General features: G+C 41.5%; 2 protein-coding genes across 2 annotated transcripts in view; one reads left to right on the forward strand and one right to left on the reverse strand.

Moving 5' to 3' along the window:
* The first annotated feature begins 127 nt into the window (after positions 1 to 127).
* On the forward strand, positions 128 to 5,921 carry tpt1 (tumor protein, translationally-controlled 1). Its single transcript, XM_004555594.5, has 6 exons — positions 128 to 284; positions 905 to 978; positions 3,705 to 3,889; positions 3,979 to 4,084; positions 5,114 to 5,230; positions 5,440 to 5,921. Exons 1-6 carry the CDS (start codon positions 257 to 259, stop codon positions 5,440 to 5,442), a joined length of 513 nt encoding a protein of 170 aa, XP_004555651.1. The 5' UTR covers positions 128 to 256; the 3' UTR covers positions 5,443 to 5,921.
* Positions 5,922 to 6,770: 849 nt separating this feature from the next.
* LOC101471877 (general transcription factor IIF subunit 2) overlaps positions 6,771 to 16,662 on the reverse strand; it is a 65,317-nt gene continuing 55,425 nt past the window's right edge. Inside the window, exons 5-8 of the mRNA XM_004555596.3 lie at positions 13,756 to 13,837; positions 11,957 to 12,056; positions 9,928 to 10,071; positions 6,771 to 8,010 (exon numbers count right to left, since the gene is read on the reverse strand). Coding sequence (XP_004555653.1) covers positions 7,882 to 8,010; positions 9,928 to 10,071; positions 11,957 to 12,056; positions 13,756 to 13,837 — 455 coding nt within the window. The 3' untranslated portion in view covers positions 6,771 to 7,881. The remainder of the gene's footprint in view (positions 8,011 to 9,927; positions 10,072 to 11,956; positions 12,057 to 13,755; positions 13,838 to 16,662) is intronic.

The following is a 16,662-nucleotide window of genomic DNA, read 5'->3' on the forward strand; positions in this document are numbered from 1 at the left end:
TACAACAGATTCTACAAGCTGCTCCTTTTGTGCTGTGATGATCCAGAATTTCCTAGTTCAGAATAGCTGTAGTACCACGTCTGACCACTGCACCCACAAGTGGCAGCAGAACCCGGAGCAGGAGCCGACCCACAGTGACGTCAGCAGGATGTAAATGTAGCGCCTCGCGGCCTGATCGGTCTTTTTCCTCTCCCGTGCTGTTTGGGCGGTTGGCCTGCTCTCTGTCTCTGGGAAGAATTAACACCGAAGCAGCAAAATGATCATCTACAGGGACCTTATCAGCGGTGAGTGACCTTTTTACATGTCTTCTTTCACGCTGACCGGGTAGCGTGACGGTCGCGTGTGTTATTTCACGTTTGTTGTGATGTTATAGGTGAGAGTTGGTCACACTAACGAGCTAACTCGTGTTGTCATGGTTCGGAAGTTAGCGCTAGCTAGCCAGATGCTAACTCAATCAGAAGAGTATGTGGAGTTAGCCACCCTGTTAGGCTAGCCGGTGATTGTGGCCGGTTAGCTTTTAGCTTTGCCCACACTTCGGCTCAATTAAAGTTTTATAAAAGTCTAAAAGAGCACCGGCTCAGTCACCGGTGAGGTAGCTTGGTAGTTGCCGGGGGTTGGGGCTATTACTGTTGGGGTTCGTCATGGTAAAGTAACGTGGTGAATGTGGCCTTTCAGCATCCCCCCCCTCTGCTGCAGTTTTATTTTTGTCCGGCAGATTTTTCTAGACTTGCCATTGTTGGTGTTTCCCCGCCACTACGCCTTACATTTTATTTTAATCGCATAAGATTCAGCCTTGAATTGTGGATAACTTTTTAGCCTCTGCTGCTGCTGTTTCTGTTCTTTTAAATGATGATGTTAGCTTGGAGTGTTGTAATATGTTCCTTCCTCCCTTTTCCTTCTACAGGTGATGAGATGTTCTCAGATGCCTTTAAAGTCAAAGAAAGTGAAAACGGGATCTTCTTTGAGGTTGAAGGAAAGGTGAGTTCGAAACCACATGTTCAACGGAGGATTTAGCTAGTTTCACCCTTTTCCAACAGCTTGTTCATTGCTGCTTTGCAGCGAAATTTAAAGTGTAGTTGGGATACACCCAAAACTAAGTTGTTTTAATAAAACCTCAGAGAATAAGTAGCTGCTTTAAGCTGCTCCCTTATTAGGGATTTATGCTTTGGTGGGAAATTACACCGTTATCTGACGCAGACCTCACTAGAAATGTAACAACACATTAGATCAATACAGCCCAAGACTGCTGTGTTGGCCTTTTCAGTATTGTCCATTCCTTCTGTGAGTGGCTTCTGGCTACTTTTTAACCAGTTTTTGAGTTCATTACTGAGAGAGTAGCCATCATTATCTCAATCTAAGGAATAATAATCATCGTATTAATGTAACATAGAAACAGCTAATTACTGGAAGGAGACTGCTGAAACTATTGGAATGGATATATGTACAAAGCAATTGGAATTTGAGGGACAAATACCAACACACACACCCAAAAAGAGAAAATGGGGGTGGGGAAAGCTGACCACAAAGGGGGGTGGGGAAAAAATAAAGGTACTAGCATTTTATTTGTTTCTATCTTGGCTGAGCTTGCATCTAAAACACCGGGACACGATCATATGGTAATTAACAAATAATGCGTACGCTCTTTTTAAATTTATTCCCCAGTTTTGTAATTTTTCTCACAGCTTTGGTATTATTATTCGGGATGGGCCACTACCTATGTTTAAAGTAGATTGGTAGATGTTTTTTGGAGTGAGTCATGTGATTTCTGGCTGTACTTCCATGACGTCATATTGACTATGACTGAAGATGACTCATAGTTGCAGGTCTCCAATAGCGTAACTACAAGGTCCTTAACCTGCCTCAGAATCGGACAAAAAAATTTTTAAATGCTAGAACAGTTTGAAGTATCATGTTAGCTTGGTGTTTGTCTTTAAGCATACTTTAAAATTAGTCAAAGAAACTTGGTGATGTAGTTACCAGACAAATACTTAAAGCTTTGTTTTTAAGTTAATAAAAAGTAACATTTTTAGGTTTAAACAAAAAGACGTGATTCGAAGAGGTTGGGAAACTGTTGCGGGCTACAACATTTAAGTCAGCCGGCTGTTCTTGTTAGTTACCGTATTTTCACGACCATAAGACGCACTGTACTAAAAGGCGCAGTCTCAGTTATGTGTGCCATTACTGTATTTAACACACACATAAGGCGCACTGGATCATAGGGCGCATACAAGTACCGTATGCGTATTTAAAAATAAAGCGGGAGCAAACCTGAGTTCGGTACCTTACTCACATTTCTATTACCGGTAATCGTCATCATCAACAACACACAAGCATACAAGTGTGCGTATTTAAAAATAAAGCAGGAGCAAAACTGAGTTTGGTACTCACATTTTTATCATCAATCAAACCCATCGAAGTCCTCATCCTCTGTGTCTGAATTGAACAGCTGCGCTAAATCTCCATCAAACATGCCAAGTTCACTTTCTTCACTGTCAGAGTCACTTTCCGTGCCGTGCGGCTCCTCGGAAATGATGCCGGCTTTTGCGAAAGCTCGAACAACAGTGCCAGCAGACATGTTAGCCCAAGCATCTACAATCCATTGGCAAATTGTGGCGTAACTCGCCCGGCGCTGCCTTCCACTCTTGGTGAAACTGTGGTCTCCATCGGTCATCCATCGCTCCCAGGCCGCTCGCAGCCTTACTTTGAACGGGCGGTTCACACCGATGCCCAGCGGTTGGAGTTCCTTTGTCAGGCCTCCCGGAATGACAGCAAGCTCACAGTGCATTTGTTTCACTAGTTTTTTCACATCGGCTGTGAGATGGGCACGCATAGAGTCACAGATTAAGAGCGATGGTGATGCGTGGGAAAAAAACCACCTGGTCTCCTTACATACACCTCCCTCAGCCACTCTTTCATCATTTCCTCATCCATCCAGCCCTTTTCATTTGCCTTAATGATGATTCCTGCTGGAAACTTCTCTTTAGGCAAAGTCTTTCGCTTAAAAATCACCATAGGCGGCAGTTTCTGTCCATTAGCATGGCAGCCAAGCACAACAGTAAAAGAAGACTTTTCATACCCCGTTGTGCGTATCGCTACCGTGCTGGTCCCCTGCTTCTCCACAGTGTGACTCACCGGGATGTCAAAAGTGAGCGGGACCTCGTCCATGTTAGTGATGTGGCTGGGCTGGATGTTTTTGTCGCCGATGTGTTTGCTGCAGTAGGAGCGGAAGATGGCCAGCTTTTCCTTATAATCCGCTGGAAGTTGCTGCGCTACCGTAGTCCTGGTCCGGATGGAAAAATGGCACAGTTTCATAAAAAGTGAAAGTGAAACTGCTTTTAGCCGAATGGTGACCGTCGAAACGCTTCTCCCGCTCGTTCTTTGCTCGATGATCCACCGCTCGAGTCTTTCCTCCAACTCGGCCACACTTCACCCTTTAGCGTTCTCATTGTGTTATCTACTACGTTCTCATTACAACACACAGGGCGCACTGCGCTATAGGGCGCGCCGTACTTTTTGAAGAAAATCTAAGACTTTTAAGTGCGCCTTATGGTCGTGAAAATACGGTATACATTTTTAAATGGCTCAAAAATACTGAATTGGAGGCCAACTGATCTATTGGTATTTCCCAATCATTTACTATTGCCCTTGCTATGATGCACCAGTAATAATTGTTTTTTCTTTTTTCTTCCTCTCCTCAACTACAGACCGTCACCAGGACAGAAGGGTTTGATGATTCTCTAATTGCAGCCAACGCTTCTGCCGAGGAAGCAACCGAGGGCAACGAGTCTTCCACAATCTCCGGTGTCGACATCGTCCTGAACCACAAACTGCAGGAGACGGGCTTTGACAAGAAGCAGTACATGACTTACATTAAGGATTATGTGAAGGCGTGAGTAGCTTGATGTGCCAGTGAGAAGGAGTTCTGGTTTTGAATGATCTTCGGCTCTGTTAAATGAATGTGTCTGTTTGCATGTCTAGTGTTAAAGCCAAGCTGCAAGAGACCAAACCAGATAGAGTGGAGAGCTTTATGGCTGACATCCAACCAGAAGTCAAGAAAATCTTGGGGAACATCAAGAACTACCAGGTAGCTATACAGAGATGAAATGGCATTTTAAACCGTGTTCACACTAAATATAAAGTTTTGCCTTGCGAATACAGTAACTACAGTAATTTTTGGAAACCCTTAAAAGCCAACGGGAAGGGTGAGGAGTGTAGACAATGGGTGGAGTTTGAGTGACATTTTCAAGTCTTGTAGGAAGGCCTGCATGTCACTTTCTGAGTGTGTGTCTATACAACACTTGAGTTAAATCATGCAGCTGAAGCTCTGAAAACTGTGGCAATAACCATGTTGGCACCAGGAGAATTCAGTGTATGGGAGAATCTCAGCTGACAGGTTTTTCTTTTGGGAGTCATCATCAATTGCTAATGGATTGCTAATCCATCCTGGAGGTGGATTTGCCTCTATCATTTGTCAGTTTGTAGCTTTATAGCAGGGGTGCCCAATCCCAGTCCTCGAGAGCTACCGTCCTGCAGCTTTTAGATGCATCCCTACTCCAACACAGCTGAATCAAATGGTTTGATTACCTCTTCAGCATGCCATCGTGTTTGGCAAAGGCCTGATAACAAGCCATTCATTTGATTCAGCTGTGTTGGAGTAGGGATGCATCTAAAAGCTGCAGGATAGTAGCTCTCGAGGACTGGGATTGGGCAGCCCTGCTTTATAGACTGTGTGATAACGTAGTGTGAATACTTGACATCTAGACTGGGTGCTACTGTTAAGTAGTGTCAAAAAGACAAGTTTAACCAGCTTGCTTGTTTGAAATAAACATGTCAGTTCTTTGGCATGTTGATCTGTGGCTGACAGCCAGCATCCCGAAGCTTGTTAATGAAACGAGGGTGATGGGGAGACTTTCCCCTGCCATCAAATTCAAGCAAAGCTGCCAAATTTGAAATTAGATTTTATTAGTTTTAAAAAATGTGGCATTTTCTGTGTTCTACTGTGAATAAATTATGGGTTTAAGAGTTGCAAATCTTTGTAATCCGAACTTTTTTTTTTTAATTAAAGATTTTCTGTACGACTGAGGAAGGTCTAATGGTTGCTGTTTGCTTGCAGTTTTTCACAGGAGAGTCCATGAACCCAGAGGGCATGGTTGGTCTGCTGGACTACCGTGAGGATGGCATCACACCATTCATGCTTTTCTTCAAAGATGGCCTGGAGATCGAAAAATGCGTAAGTGCTATGAAATGGGAAAGACTTGATACATTTCTCAAGCTACAAAGTGTTTCTGCTGGAGAACATCCGTATGCCACAGTACACACACTAATTCAGTCTGGATTTCTAAATGAATGTTCCGTGTTTGTAAAATCATGCCTGCTGTCCACTTGGGTGTAGATTGTTAAATTTAATAACCACACACTGTTCCTCTCTCTTTCAAACAGTAACTACCTGGAATTACATCTGCTGTTCACCTGACTGCTGCTTCCAAAATGGCCTACAAAGCAGACTGGAGGAGCACTACCTTGCATCATGCCTGAACAGAAACATTGTCCAATTTCTTAAATATTCACATTACGGCCCACAGAACCGCTCCCAAACCTGGGGGGTGAATCAAACATGATTAGTCACCAAATACAGTTTTTAACCTTTACTTTTTTGGCTTTTGCAGTGTTTGATTTTTGTCCCAGGATTGGCCCAGTTTTTGTGATTGAAACAAAAAGGCTTGGACAGCGAGCAAAGCTCTGACTGGCTGAAAGAAGACGTTTGTTTTCCTTCTGTCTGCATACTGTTTTAGCAACAATCCATACAGGTTGGCATCACCAGACCCCTTTGAGTTTGGGTTTGTGGTTGCATTAAATAAGATTCCATCTACAAAAAAAGACTTATGGTTTAATTTGAAAATGAATAAAAACGAGTACCACAACTTTCCATTTCATTTCTGTGTCAACCTTCACTTCTGGTGCTGCAAACAGGCAGTTTGTAGGTTGGATTTCAGAATATCCTTTTTGAATTGCTTGAAAAGATGCTTTTGTAGCGTTGACAAACTGATCTCATGTGCAGTCGTCCTTGGGTTTTCTCTTTCACCTTTTTGATTCTCAGATATTTGTGAAGTGCAGAACAGTCACAGCCAGTAGCTGCTGGCAATGTAATGTGTAAGCTTCATGTATAAAAGCGAAATTCAAGAAAAAATGTTGCCATACAAAGTAATGAATAAACACAGAAATTAGGATGACTAGAGCTGGTAGTACGGAGGTTGTTCAGGAGTGAACTAAAGTGCTTGCGGCTGTTGACCCAAGGTCAGGTGTATGATGAATGCAATTTACTGATGAGATTGGTGTTAAATGTGTGAAGGTGATATGGAGGGCATCAAGTGCCAAAATTAGTTAGTGACATTAAATGTTAGTAATAAAATATCAATACATAATTTCCAATTTTATTAATGACTTAATTCATTTTGATCGTCCATAGTTTTACAGTAGTGATTCAGAGCAGCCTAGTGATCTGCAGTTTAATCCACTGCTCAAGGACTGCAGTACAAAGAAACGTGTGTAGCCAACTGTCGAACTGGTCGTTAGGACAGCACAGACATCAAATGTATTTGTTAGTTTATCTAAGGTGGTCTTTAGTCTCAACAACTAGATAACCTTAAAATAAACCGACACTTGTTGCAAGGTTTGACAAGAAAAGGTTGTTTTCCTGTAGACTTCTATAGGATTTGTAATGTCTACAATCACAGCTATCACCATCTAGTGGCCTTCATACAGAATGCATATTTAAGACTAATACATAGGCTTCATTTCTAAAACAAACTGCACCCATGTTTTTGTTTTTGATGATGCAGTAAGTGTGAAAGCAGAGCTGTTAATTGACTTGTACATCTTCATTCCTATCCTCACCCACAAGCTGTGGGCAGTGAATTAAAGGAGACTGAGGGTATAAGCAGGGGAAGTCTGTTCTCTCTGACGGGTGTCTGGGCTCAGGACTGTAACTTAGCTCTTCTCTACTCTTCTACACCAACACACTAGCAGCTCTTAATGTAGAGTTGGCACTGTCATGGTACCACAAAACTGCCAGGCTGAGAGCTAAGAGAGAGGTTATCAGAAGAAATCCACAAAGGATTCGTAAACACGTTTTTTTTTTTCTTCTTCCCCATGGATGTTACCCCAACTGCTGTTATGTGGCATTTTCAAAGGGTCTCAAACCTTTTGAAATGTGGGCTACTTCTCAAAAGCAACCAAAGCAGAACTGCTTTGCACTGTGCTGGTGGGGGAAAATAAAAGAGGTAAAAGACGATTCTATTAAAGACTGTGTTTGTCTATACTTGTGACTTGTGTGAAGATGAGATCACATTTTGAAAAAAATAAGCTGGTTACAGAAGAGTTAATACTTTTGTTAATTACAAAAACCGAAATGCATGGCTTTAAAAAAAAAAAAAGGAAAAAAAGAAAGTTGCGCTCACTACTGATCTCACTCGAAACTAATGGGAATGAGACCCGCTGACACACATTTAATAGCTGGGGTGCAGTCAGACCAGCAGCAGCAGCTGGTGTGATTCATTGTAACCATAGTTTAAGGCTGTTCATAGTTGCCATAGTAACACTCCTAGAAAGAGGCAGCATTACTAGAAGTTTCGAGCCAGTTTGCCCCTTAATCTTTGTTTTCCTCAGCAGAGGACGTTTATTTCTTTCTTTGAATACACACAAAAATTTATCCTACCACAAAAATAATGATTTTACACCATCGTGCCATATTAGTTATGTTTGAGTGCACCCAAAGCTTTTTCTCCCCATAATTCTGTCAACATAAAACAAAATTACTGGAAAAAAAACAAATTTGTTGCAAATTTGAGGCCCAGAAGATACTTAATAGGACTCTGGCTCGGCCTAGGTGGTCTGCATCTCCTCCTCGTCAGATTGGTAGTGTCGGTACTCCGGCTTCAGTTCCCAGGTGCTTTTGTGAACGCCTTTGCTGTTGTATGTGCCGATTTCCCTCATGATTTCTTTCAGGTAGGTCTGTTCCAGACACAAGACGCAGCTTGAAACATGGTGCATTTAAACAGATGTGTTGCATGATTTTGTGGACAATTTGTAACTAACTGAGCACAAAGAGCAAACATTTGCACCTTGTTACTTTAACCCACACAAAGACAAAAGTATGCCTTCATTTTTCAGTTCACACCCACTTTCTCCTGTGCTTGTTCTAAACCAGTTGCTAAACCGGTACTGGCCTCATATTTATCTTTAAGTACCAGTTATTAGTATATGACACTACTGGGAGCTGGTGATTGACTCCCTGCCTTTGTCTGCTGCCTGAGCCACAATACTCCAAATCCACGTGCCTCTTCCTGCATGTTGTGGTTCCACAGGAGGGCCGTCCCACATACAGGGGTGTGGAGCTCACAAATGGCTCAGAGAAGAGCCACAACTCCTTCGCACCCAAAGAAGTCAGCTCAGGCGATTTAGACACGTGTCTATGGCCCCTCCCAGGTGAGCTGTTGAACTGTGAGGAAACCCAGCGCATATGAGAGAGAGCGTGTCTCTCGATCTCCTCATGATGGACTCGAGCCACTATGGTGGTGACCACTGTTTAGAAAATTTCCCCTGAGATCCACAGGGGAAATATTGTGGGGTCTAATAAATCACTGATCTGTTTCCACAATCACTCTATGCTATAAGAATATGAGATTTCTGGCTTCTGGTGTCCTTTTTTTCCCCTCAGTTATGGATCAAGTATATTCCCAGAGTACTAAAAAGAGCTCCACTGGTAGAAGTAGTTAGTCTAAGGTTAGGTATAATCCATTTTTTGGTTCAGGGGCATTCACGCAGGAAGCAAACAGCAGAAACTAGAAACCACAAAAAGTCAATGGCATCAGCAACTTCAACTGACAACAGAACAGAAATAGCTGCAGTTTGTGGGTCCCGAGTTAAACTTTTCTGAACTTCGAGGTAAGCGACTGAAGTGTCTTCAGGAAAACTGCCACTGATTGACATGTGACAGGGTGGCAAATACGGTAGTAGGTTACCTAGGCAACTGGATAACCCTAATAATCATCCACCAGCTACAAAGACAAGTGCAGTGAGCAAATATTCCCCTTTAGGCACAACAACAACCCTGGTTTAGCTGTCAGAGGGTTAGAGTGGACCTGATATGCTTTTCCTTATTTCTTTTTTCAAAAGCACCTGTAGCATACTGTTGCAATTGTAACAAACTTATTTAAGGATCATATCAAAAAAGTACATACACGGACTCATTATTTGAAACAAGTGGCCAAAAAGCTGTTTCTTCTTACTTTAAATCATGCGCTAACATTGACTTTTGGTTTAATCAGCAGGCATGAACTCGCAAGCAGGGGCTACTCTTTGGTAGATCAGACAATCCTCTGCAATGACCAGCAGGTGTCTCTGTTGAGCTTGTAAAGATGCGGCCGCCAACTGATGAATAACCGTAATGTGCTTCAAGACTTTTCATAATGGGCATTTCGGTTACTTTAGTTCAGTTAATTTGAGTGCTAGCCAAGTGCTTTAGGAGAGAAATGATGGTGTGGAGTGTATTGGGGCGTTTGACTCCTACTCAGCCACTGGTTATGCAATCAGATGCAATCAGAGGGAGAGGAGGACCTAAAGGTCTCATCAGCACCTACACATTTCTGTTCACTGCGAGCTGGAATGAATCCACTGCACTGTATCGATTCATGCCATGTGTGCGTGTGCACACGTTGGCCCAAATTTCAGCCACAACAGATAGTGTGAACAGGCATGAACGTCACACCGTGGGCGATTTGTTCAAATTTAACAAAGCAAGGTGGATAGTGGGCAGGTGTATTGGTTTTTTTTATGCTTTTTACAGTGATGCTGTTGCATGTGTGCATGTTTGAGTGTGTGTACATGTTGCTTGTTTCACATGGGTTTGTGTGCGTGCACGCTGCTCACCACAGGTTGTTTGGTGATGTCCACCAGCGCCTTAATGTTGTAATACTGGTGCTTCTCGAAGGCCGAGAAGAGCATGTCCAACACGAGCTGACGTTCAGCTCTCACCATCTTCCCTTCAGTCTTCTTTTTCTTCTCATACTCCATCTTAGACCCAAACTCAGTATTAAAACTGATGACAGTAACATTAATGACAGTTAAAATGCTATATAATATAGCCAGACTAAAGACAACTAAACTCATTTCAGTTGGATTTAAACACCAAAAATTGTGCACTGACTGTTTTCTCCTGATTTGAATCAGCAACTGATGGCACACTTGTTGCATTCCCCCCTTGGCTTGTTCAGTTTTCACATAGAATTCAAACTGAACCAAAATGCATTACTGAACGCCAAAGTCTAGGACCTAAACCTGGAAGCGCTTTGTTGTTATCTTGGAACAGGTTCTGAGGTCATATCCCCACAAATTAACCCCACTAAAGGGGAAAATGAGCCAGAGGCAATTAACCTGGAAGACCACAGAAAATACAGATCACAGATGGGTCTAGCGGCTGTATCTGAAAAATGCAAAAGTGGACCTTAAACTTGCATTCTTTCAAACTGCGACTTTTTTAGCTGCAAAAATAAGTATGAGGAAATGACCTGACTGGTCACTTGACCTGAAGAAATAATCTTAAAACCTTAAACAAGGTTTTATTAAGTCTTTGTTGCTCATTAAATTTTCCTTAATATAGAATGATTTTCTTCCAGTAAAATCTTCTAATTTAACCAATAAAGCGGAGTATGCTTTGTTGAAATGCTGTGATCCAAGTTTCACCCATCAAGGTTAAATGGTTATGATCAAAACACTCAAATGGACATCACAAGCCAATGGATGTCCATCTTTTATGTACAGTCTATGAAATTGCTGTAGACCAAAGACGCCAAGTCAATATATAAACCTGTTAGTTTAAAATATTAATAAAATTGTGACCTACAGAAGGTAAAATACCTTTCATACCATAATTATTCCCTTCAAGAGGTTACATTACAAAAACTACATATATATGTGGGTTTTGATTCGCAAAGTGTGGGCTGCAACCTCCTGGTGGGCCATAAAGGTACTGCAGGTGGGAAACGAGAAGTCTTGTTTATTTAAAAAAAAATTTAACTGAACTATTTAACCTTTTTTAGCACATCGTAGCGGTTAAGACAGTCACCTAACACGTGAAAGAGCCACAACTGGATACAAACAGCTCCTGTAAAATTTCCAAAACTTATAATAGATAAAAATATAATTTAAAAGAATTCCCCTTAATCCTGTAAAAGAATGCGATAAGATGCACTTTTATAAAATGCATTTTTAGCTGTTTTTTTTTAGTAATTTAGTTAAAAATTTCCATGAAATATTTATATTTTAAGATGGAACTGAACAAATGCAACAAAGCTGAGGAATTAAAAAACAAACAAAAAAAGTTCCCTTCATTTCTAATCTATTTTTAATCCTGAACTCATCTTATATCTCATCTTTAGCTGGGAAAGAACTTAATACTGAAAAGTAAAGGTGCTGATGGAGAATCAAGTTCAGCAAGCGAACCATTAGAAGATCAAAATGCATTAAAGAAAACACAAAGAAAAGTATTATCTGCTTGTGTGATGAAGAGATTGATGAAGTGATGAAGGCTGGGTCATTAATACATTTCAAACTGTGCCGTCTGAAGTTTGATGTGATTCATTCTGGTTGAGAGAGACTTTTAAGTTACTTTATGAAAGACGACCTTGCAGGTGGCAACATTACGTCAGCACAACAGCTTTTTTTTTTTACCCTACAATGCCAAGTGTATCCTATTAGATCCATGAGTTTTTAAGACTTCTACATCAACAGTGGTATTTTTTCCTTGCCCAGCTACTGTGAGCAGCAAACAGTAATACAAATTAAAACTCACATATAAATGTTGATATTCAATTTCTTTTTTTTTTGTCAAACAGGTGATACAATGAGTCAAACTAGTTACAGACACATGCATACAAGGACTGCTGATATTACTTCTCACATTGAAATCATGGTTGGCCACAGGCTTGAAAATGGTGGTGACGGCTCTCTCCAGCTGCTGTGACAAACGCTGAGGCTTGATGGACTCTTTAATCTGCAATCTGACACACACACACACACACACACACACACACACACACACACACACACACACACACACACACACACTGAGAGAGAGAGAAAGTTTCCTCTATCATCTGTGCTCTAACGTCTAATGTGATCTCAGCTGACAGATTGGCCTGTTGGCACAAAACACAACTGTCATAACCTTGGGCTTGAGCTAAGCAAACAAGTAATGGCAGCTGCTTTGCTTGAAGATATCCTGCTTTCTATTTATTTATTTTTTTGACTTTCATTAATCTTGACTCACATTTTTTTTTTTATTAAAGTTCGACCATCAAATCAAACAGCAAAGCACTCTGCCTCCCTGATGTCCTGCCATAATCACTGTGATAACTGATATTGGCCACAAGCACTCCTGCTTCAGTGCTGCCATTAGTGAAGCCGATTGTCCTCCCCATTTATAAATAAACCCAATAATGATCAAATTGGATCTAATGCATACATTTATTCGATTGAATATGTTCACTAATGTACCGGAAAAGGTGGCAAAGAGCTTCATATAATCATTTGAAAATGTAGCGAAACTATTCTTGAATTGTGTCCACACACACAGACGCCACCATGACAACATAATGTCCTTCATTATCCTGTAGCCTGAAATGATGGAGGGCCATTTGTCAGCTGCTGTCCAACTGGGAGATTAAAAAACTGGATCCAAAAGTGAAGAATTTTCTTCTCAAGTTTGTGTCGAAGTACAAATCAGACAGATCTAAGTTCGCTCCGTGCTCTGTGTTAGATAAATACTGCCGTCCTGTAATGTTTAAGGAGGATCTCAGCTTTGTTACGAACACACACCGGCCATGTTAGGGACAGAGGACGTAAGACTGCTTTTTTGCACTTCAGCTTTCAAGGTGCTTTTTGTTAGTTCTAATGTGCCTCGCTGATTTGATGGTCGACAGAGGAAGCGTCTCACACACTGCTGTGTTTTGTGTTGGATTGTAGCAGTGCATCTGCCACAGTGATGCTGTTGCTATAGCAATGCCATCCTCCAACTCTGGCTGGAATAGCATAATCCAATGAAGAGGAGACAGAAACCAGTTTGGAAATAAAAAAATTTAAACCCCCCCCCCCCAAAAAAAAAAACAGCCTGAGTGGACTCAAGTGTTTAGTGTACACAAATTAACAGTTGCAGTCGTGATCCTGTCAGCACGCTGCCAACTTGTCTACTCACGCTGGAATTGATTCACAACACTTGAATAGATTTCGTGCTTTTCAGGGGTGAAAGAAGCAAATTCAACAGCACGCTTCCAAAACAACAAATAAAACCCTTACTGCTTTGTGTGTTTGATGTACATTTGTGTTTGATGCTCTCCAAATGTCATACTTTGTTACCAGTGCACCTCTAAAATATCTTTTTCTTCCCAGAACTTCATTTTTAGATGTTTTCTGGCAAAGTCTAATTTGGACTTCTTGAGTGTAACCAGCTTGTTGTGCCTTGCTGCAAACTCTCTGTATTTCCAGGCATGAAGGCATCTCTTGGTTGTAGAATGTGACAATGATACATCTACCTCCTCGATAGAGTTCCTAACTCTCTTTTCCGTCTGTATATTATTCTAATCAACTGCAATAAGAACCACTGTAACGTTTAAGTTTTGGGGATTACATCATCTCAAGCAAGATGAATTTAACAGCTTTCAAACTGCAGAATTTGGAAGAGAAATTTCAGCGTTCACTCACTTCTTCAGCTTCATGTAGCTGTCAGTGACGACTGGTCTGCATTCGGCTCGGTGCACCACCATCCCCTCCAGACTGATTTCATCTACAACAAAGACAGTGACTCAACTGCTTAATCATGATTCAGACACACAGATTCTGTAAGTGGAGGGAAGTCTTTGTTATCCACATTTTATTGATGTGTAACTCAAACAACACACACACACACACACACACACACACACACACACACACACACACACACACACACACACTTTTATTGAACTGCAGGTATCTTTAGTGCACATTTGGAAGAATCAGTTTACAAGTAACTACCAGAAACTGTTTTTAACCTCTTGAGAACTTGGGTGAATGTACACATTCCTACCTTCAGCCTATTTGAAGTGGACTTGCAATGCATTTCCTTATTTTCTATCTTATATATCTAAACTGTTGCATTTTAGATACTTTAAAAAATGGGCAAGTTTCACTTAATGAGGTATTCATGAATAATCTCTGTTAGAAGTTCAGACTTCAGACTGCTGTAGATGCTTGCTTTCTAACTTAATTTTTATTTGCTTTTTATACTGAGGTTTTCTGACATCATGAGTACATTGCTCGTGAGATGTCCACCATATGGGACAGGATACAGCCACCAGTTGCTAGGGAAACATGTATTCCCCGACTGGTCGGTAGTGGTTCCTTAATGTTGGTTGATATCAGCTGATATCAGATGTTGCTGCAGAAGAAACTTCCTGGTGATTGCTTTGGTTGCTAGCAGATTGTGTGTTTGCAGACTGCTAACAAACTACTAGCTGAGGAGTAGCAAACCTTGAAAAAGCACGATGGAAAGCAGAAATGGAGACGGCTCACCTTTGAAGTAAATGTTGTGTCTCGGAGTTGAAAACAACATGTTCAAAAACTTTGAACGCAAACAGTCTAGCCACAGGCGGTTGCTAGGCCTCATTCCATCGCGACCATGTACGTTCAAAATAGCTGACAAGTTAACATCATGCCAACCTCAAATCTTGGGCTTGTTTGATGTTACCTGGCAGGGTTTTCCTCACTCGGTCACAGAACAAGACCACAGCCCACGTTCTTCATCTGATTCAAAAATCTTTTCCCATTAATGTTGCACTGAGTGTTTATGCATGTGTTTGTCCACTCTGCATTTAATCATTAGTTATTATTAACCTCACTCCTAAATAGTCACATCATGTAGCCTTGTAGATGATTGTTAAAGCTGGATCTTGTACAGAGTAAAGCTAAGGGACGAGACTGTGCCATATGTAAAAGGCTACATTGAACTCTCTCAACGTGACTGACAGCAGACAGCAGAAGATGAAGTCTTGAGTGGGGGATAAATGGAAAGGGCAGATGAAGATGATGATGATGATGAGGGAGACTGCGACAGTGAAATTGAACGCGATAATTAAAGGCCGTTACACGGATGTGACAGTCTATGATGACAGCAGATCACACCTTTTTGCTCCACACCACGTCCTTTTCTACTCTGAAGATTCACAATTATTCACACTGAGTGTTTACCTGCATTTTCAAGCAACAAAAACAACCAGCCTGCACGCCCACTCTCACTACCCCCGTGCATAAAAGCTTTTTGAGGATTCCTCATTGAAGGTCATTTAATGTGGGGGCTGTGGTGCCCCCTGGTTTTCAGAAACTAAAGCTCACTGTGTTTCTAAAAACGTCAGTGTGCATTCGTCGGTGGTACCATTGAGACTCGAGTAGGGCCCAACCTGGACCGATTAGGAGCTTTTCCTTTTTTTTTTTTTTTTGGCCTGTCCCGTTTGGCTCTTTTGCCATCAGAATTGTTGTCTAAAGGCAAAGAAAGATGCCCAATGGAAGAAAGATTAGGAGCTTTTCCAACATAAGAGCCAAACCCATGGCTTTAACAAGGAGACACAAAACACAATTTTTAAAAAAAAGATACTTGTTGTGGTCATTTTGCATCTCTTTATACTCGTTTCAGCACCTCTCACAGGGAGAGTACAGGAAACAGTTGGAGAGGGCAGTTAAAACGTTTAGATATACTTGCTGTAATCTGTTCAAAATTCAATCATCAGCATTAAAGTTAGTCAGACTCTTTTTTTTGGGAGCGCATTACGTTAATTTCTCCCAAAATACACTTTCTGAGATTTGTGATACACCTCTGAATGTCTTCTATCGCCACAAAGCACCTGAACCCAGCTGCACATCAGTTTAGACACAGACCGCAATTTACCAACACTTTCCAATCCAATCTGTCACAGCAGGAGACAATACGCAACGAGCACAAGTGCTTCAAAAGCCAGGTGTGCGCTGCTGCTGCTAGAAGGAGCCTCAAACATGCTCGTAGCCGTAATTGCTGTCAGTGGAGCGCTACAAATAGCTGAGTGCACTGAATAAACTACGTAGCTCGTTTATCAAGTGTAGCTGTCTCTTTTAAACAAGTGCACCAAACTGCATAATTACTGGATTTGCTCATAAGACTGGAAACGGACAAGCTGCTGTATCTTTATGCGTACGTTTAGATGCAAGGGACTTTTATTTGATCACATCCAGAGAGTTTCACTTTCACACATTTCAACTAGCATAAAGCATCAAGTGAACATACTTATAGTCCAGCCAGAACTCGCAGCTTGACATTTCCTGCCGTTTGTCATTCACCCTGCACAAAGGTTTTTCTTTTGTTAGATTTATTTTCAAGCTGTTCTTTCATTAGGTGCTTTAGCCAATTATCCAACTGCCCAACCCACAACCTTGTTGCTGAACCGTTTGATGCCTCTTCTGCTCCTCTCCAATCATTATCGGGAGCAGTTTTCTGTTTTCTTTTTTTCTGAACGTTCAGGAAATGCCGGAGTCCAGTTGGTGAGCGTTGGCGTCAGATTGGCAGCGGCTCGCGCTATTGTGCATTGTTGGCATCGTTTGTAG

The sequence above is a fragment of the Maylandia zebra genome, linkage group LG16 (assembly GCF_041146795.1).
Source record: "Maylandia zebra isolate NMK-2024a linkage group LG16, Mzebra_GT3a, whole genome shotgun sequence".
Lineage (NCBI taxonomy): Eukaryota > Metazoa > Chordata > Actinopteri > Cichliformes > Cichlidae > Maylandia > Maylandia zebra.

What these genes read in the sequence shown, in the direction of transcription:
- tpt1 (XM_004555594.5), top strand. Translation starts at nt 257, where the DNA reads ATGATCATCTACAGGGACCTTATCAGCG. An exon ending in CTACAGGGACCTTATCAGCG is followed by an intron (nt 285 to 904) that starts GTGAGTGACCTT and finishes TTCCTTCTACAG; the next exon opens with GTGATGAGATGTTCTCAGAT. An exon ending in ATTAAGGATTATGTGAAGGC is followed by an intron (nt 3,890 to 3,978) that starts GTGAGTAGCTTG and finishes TTGCATGTCTAG; the next exon opens with TGTTAAAGCCAAGCTGCAAG.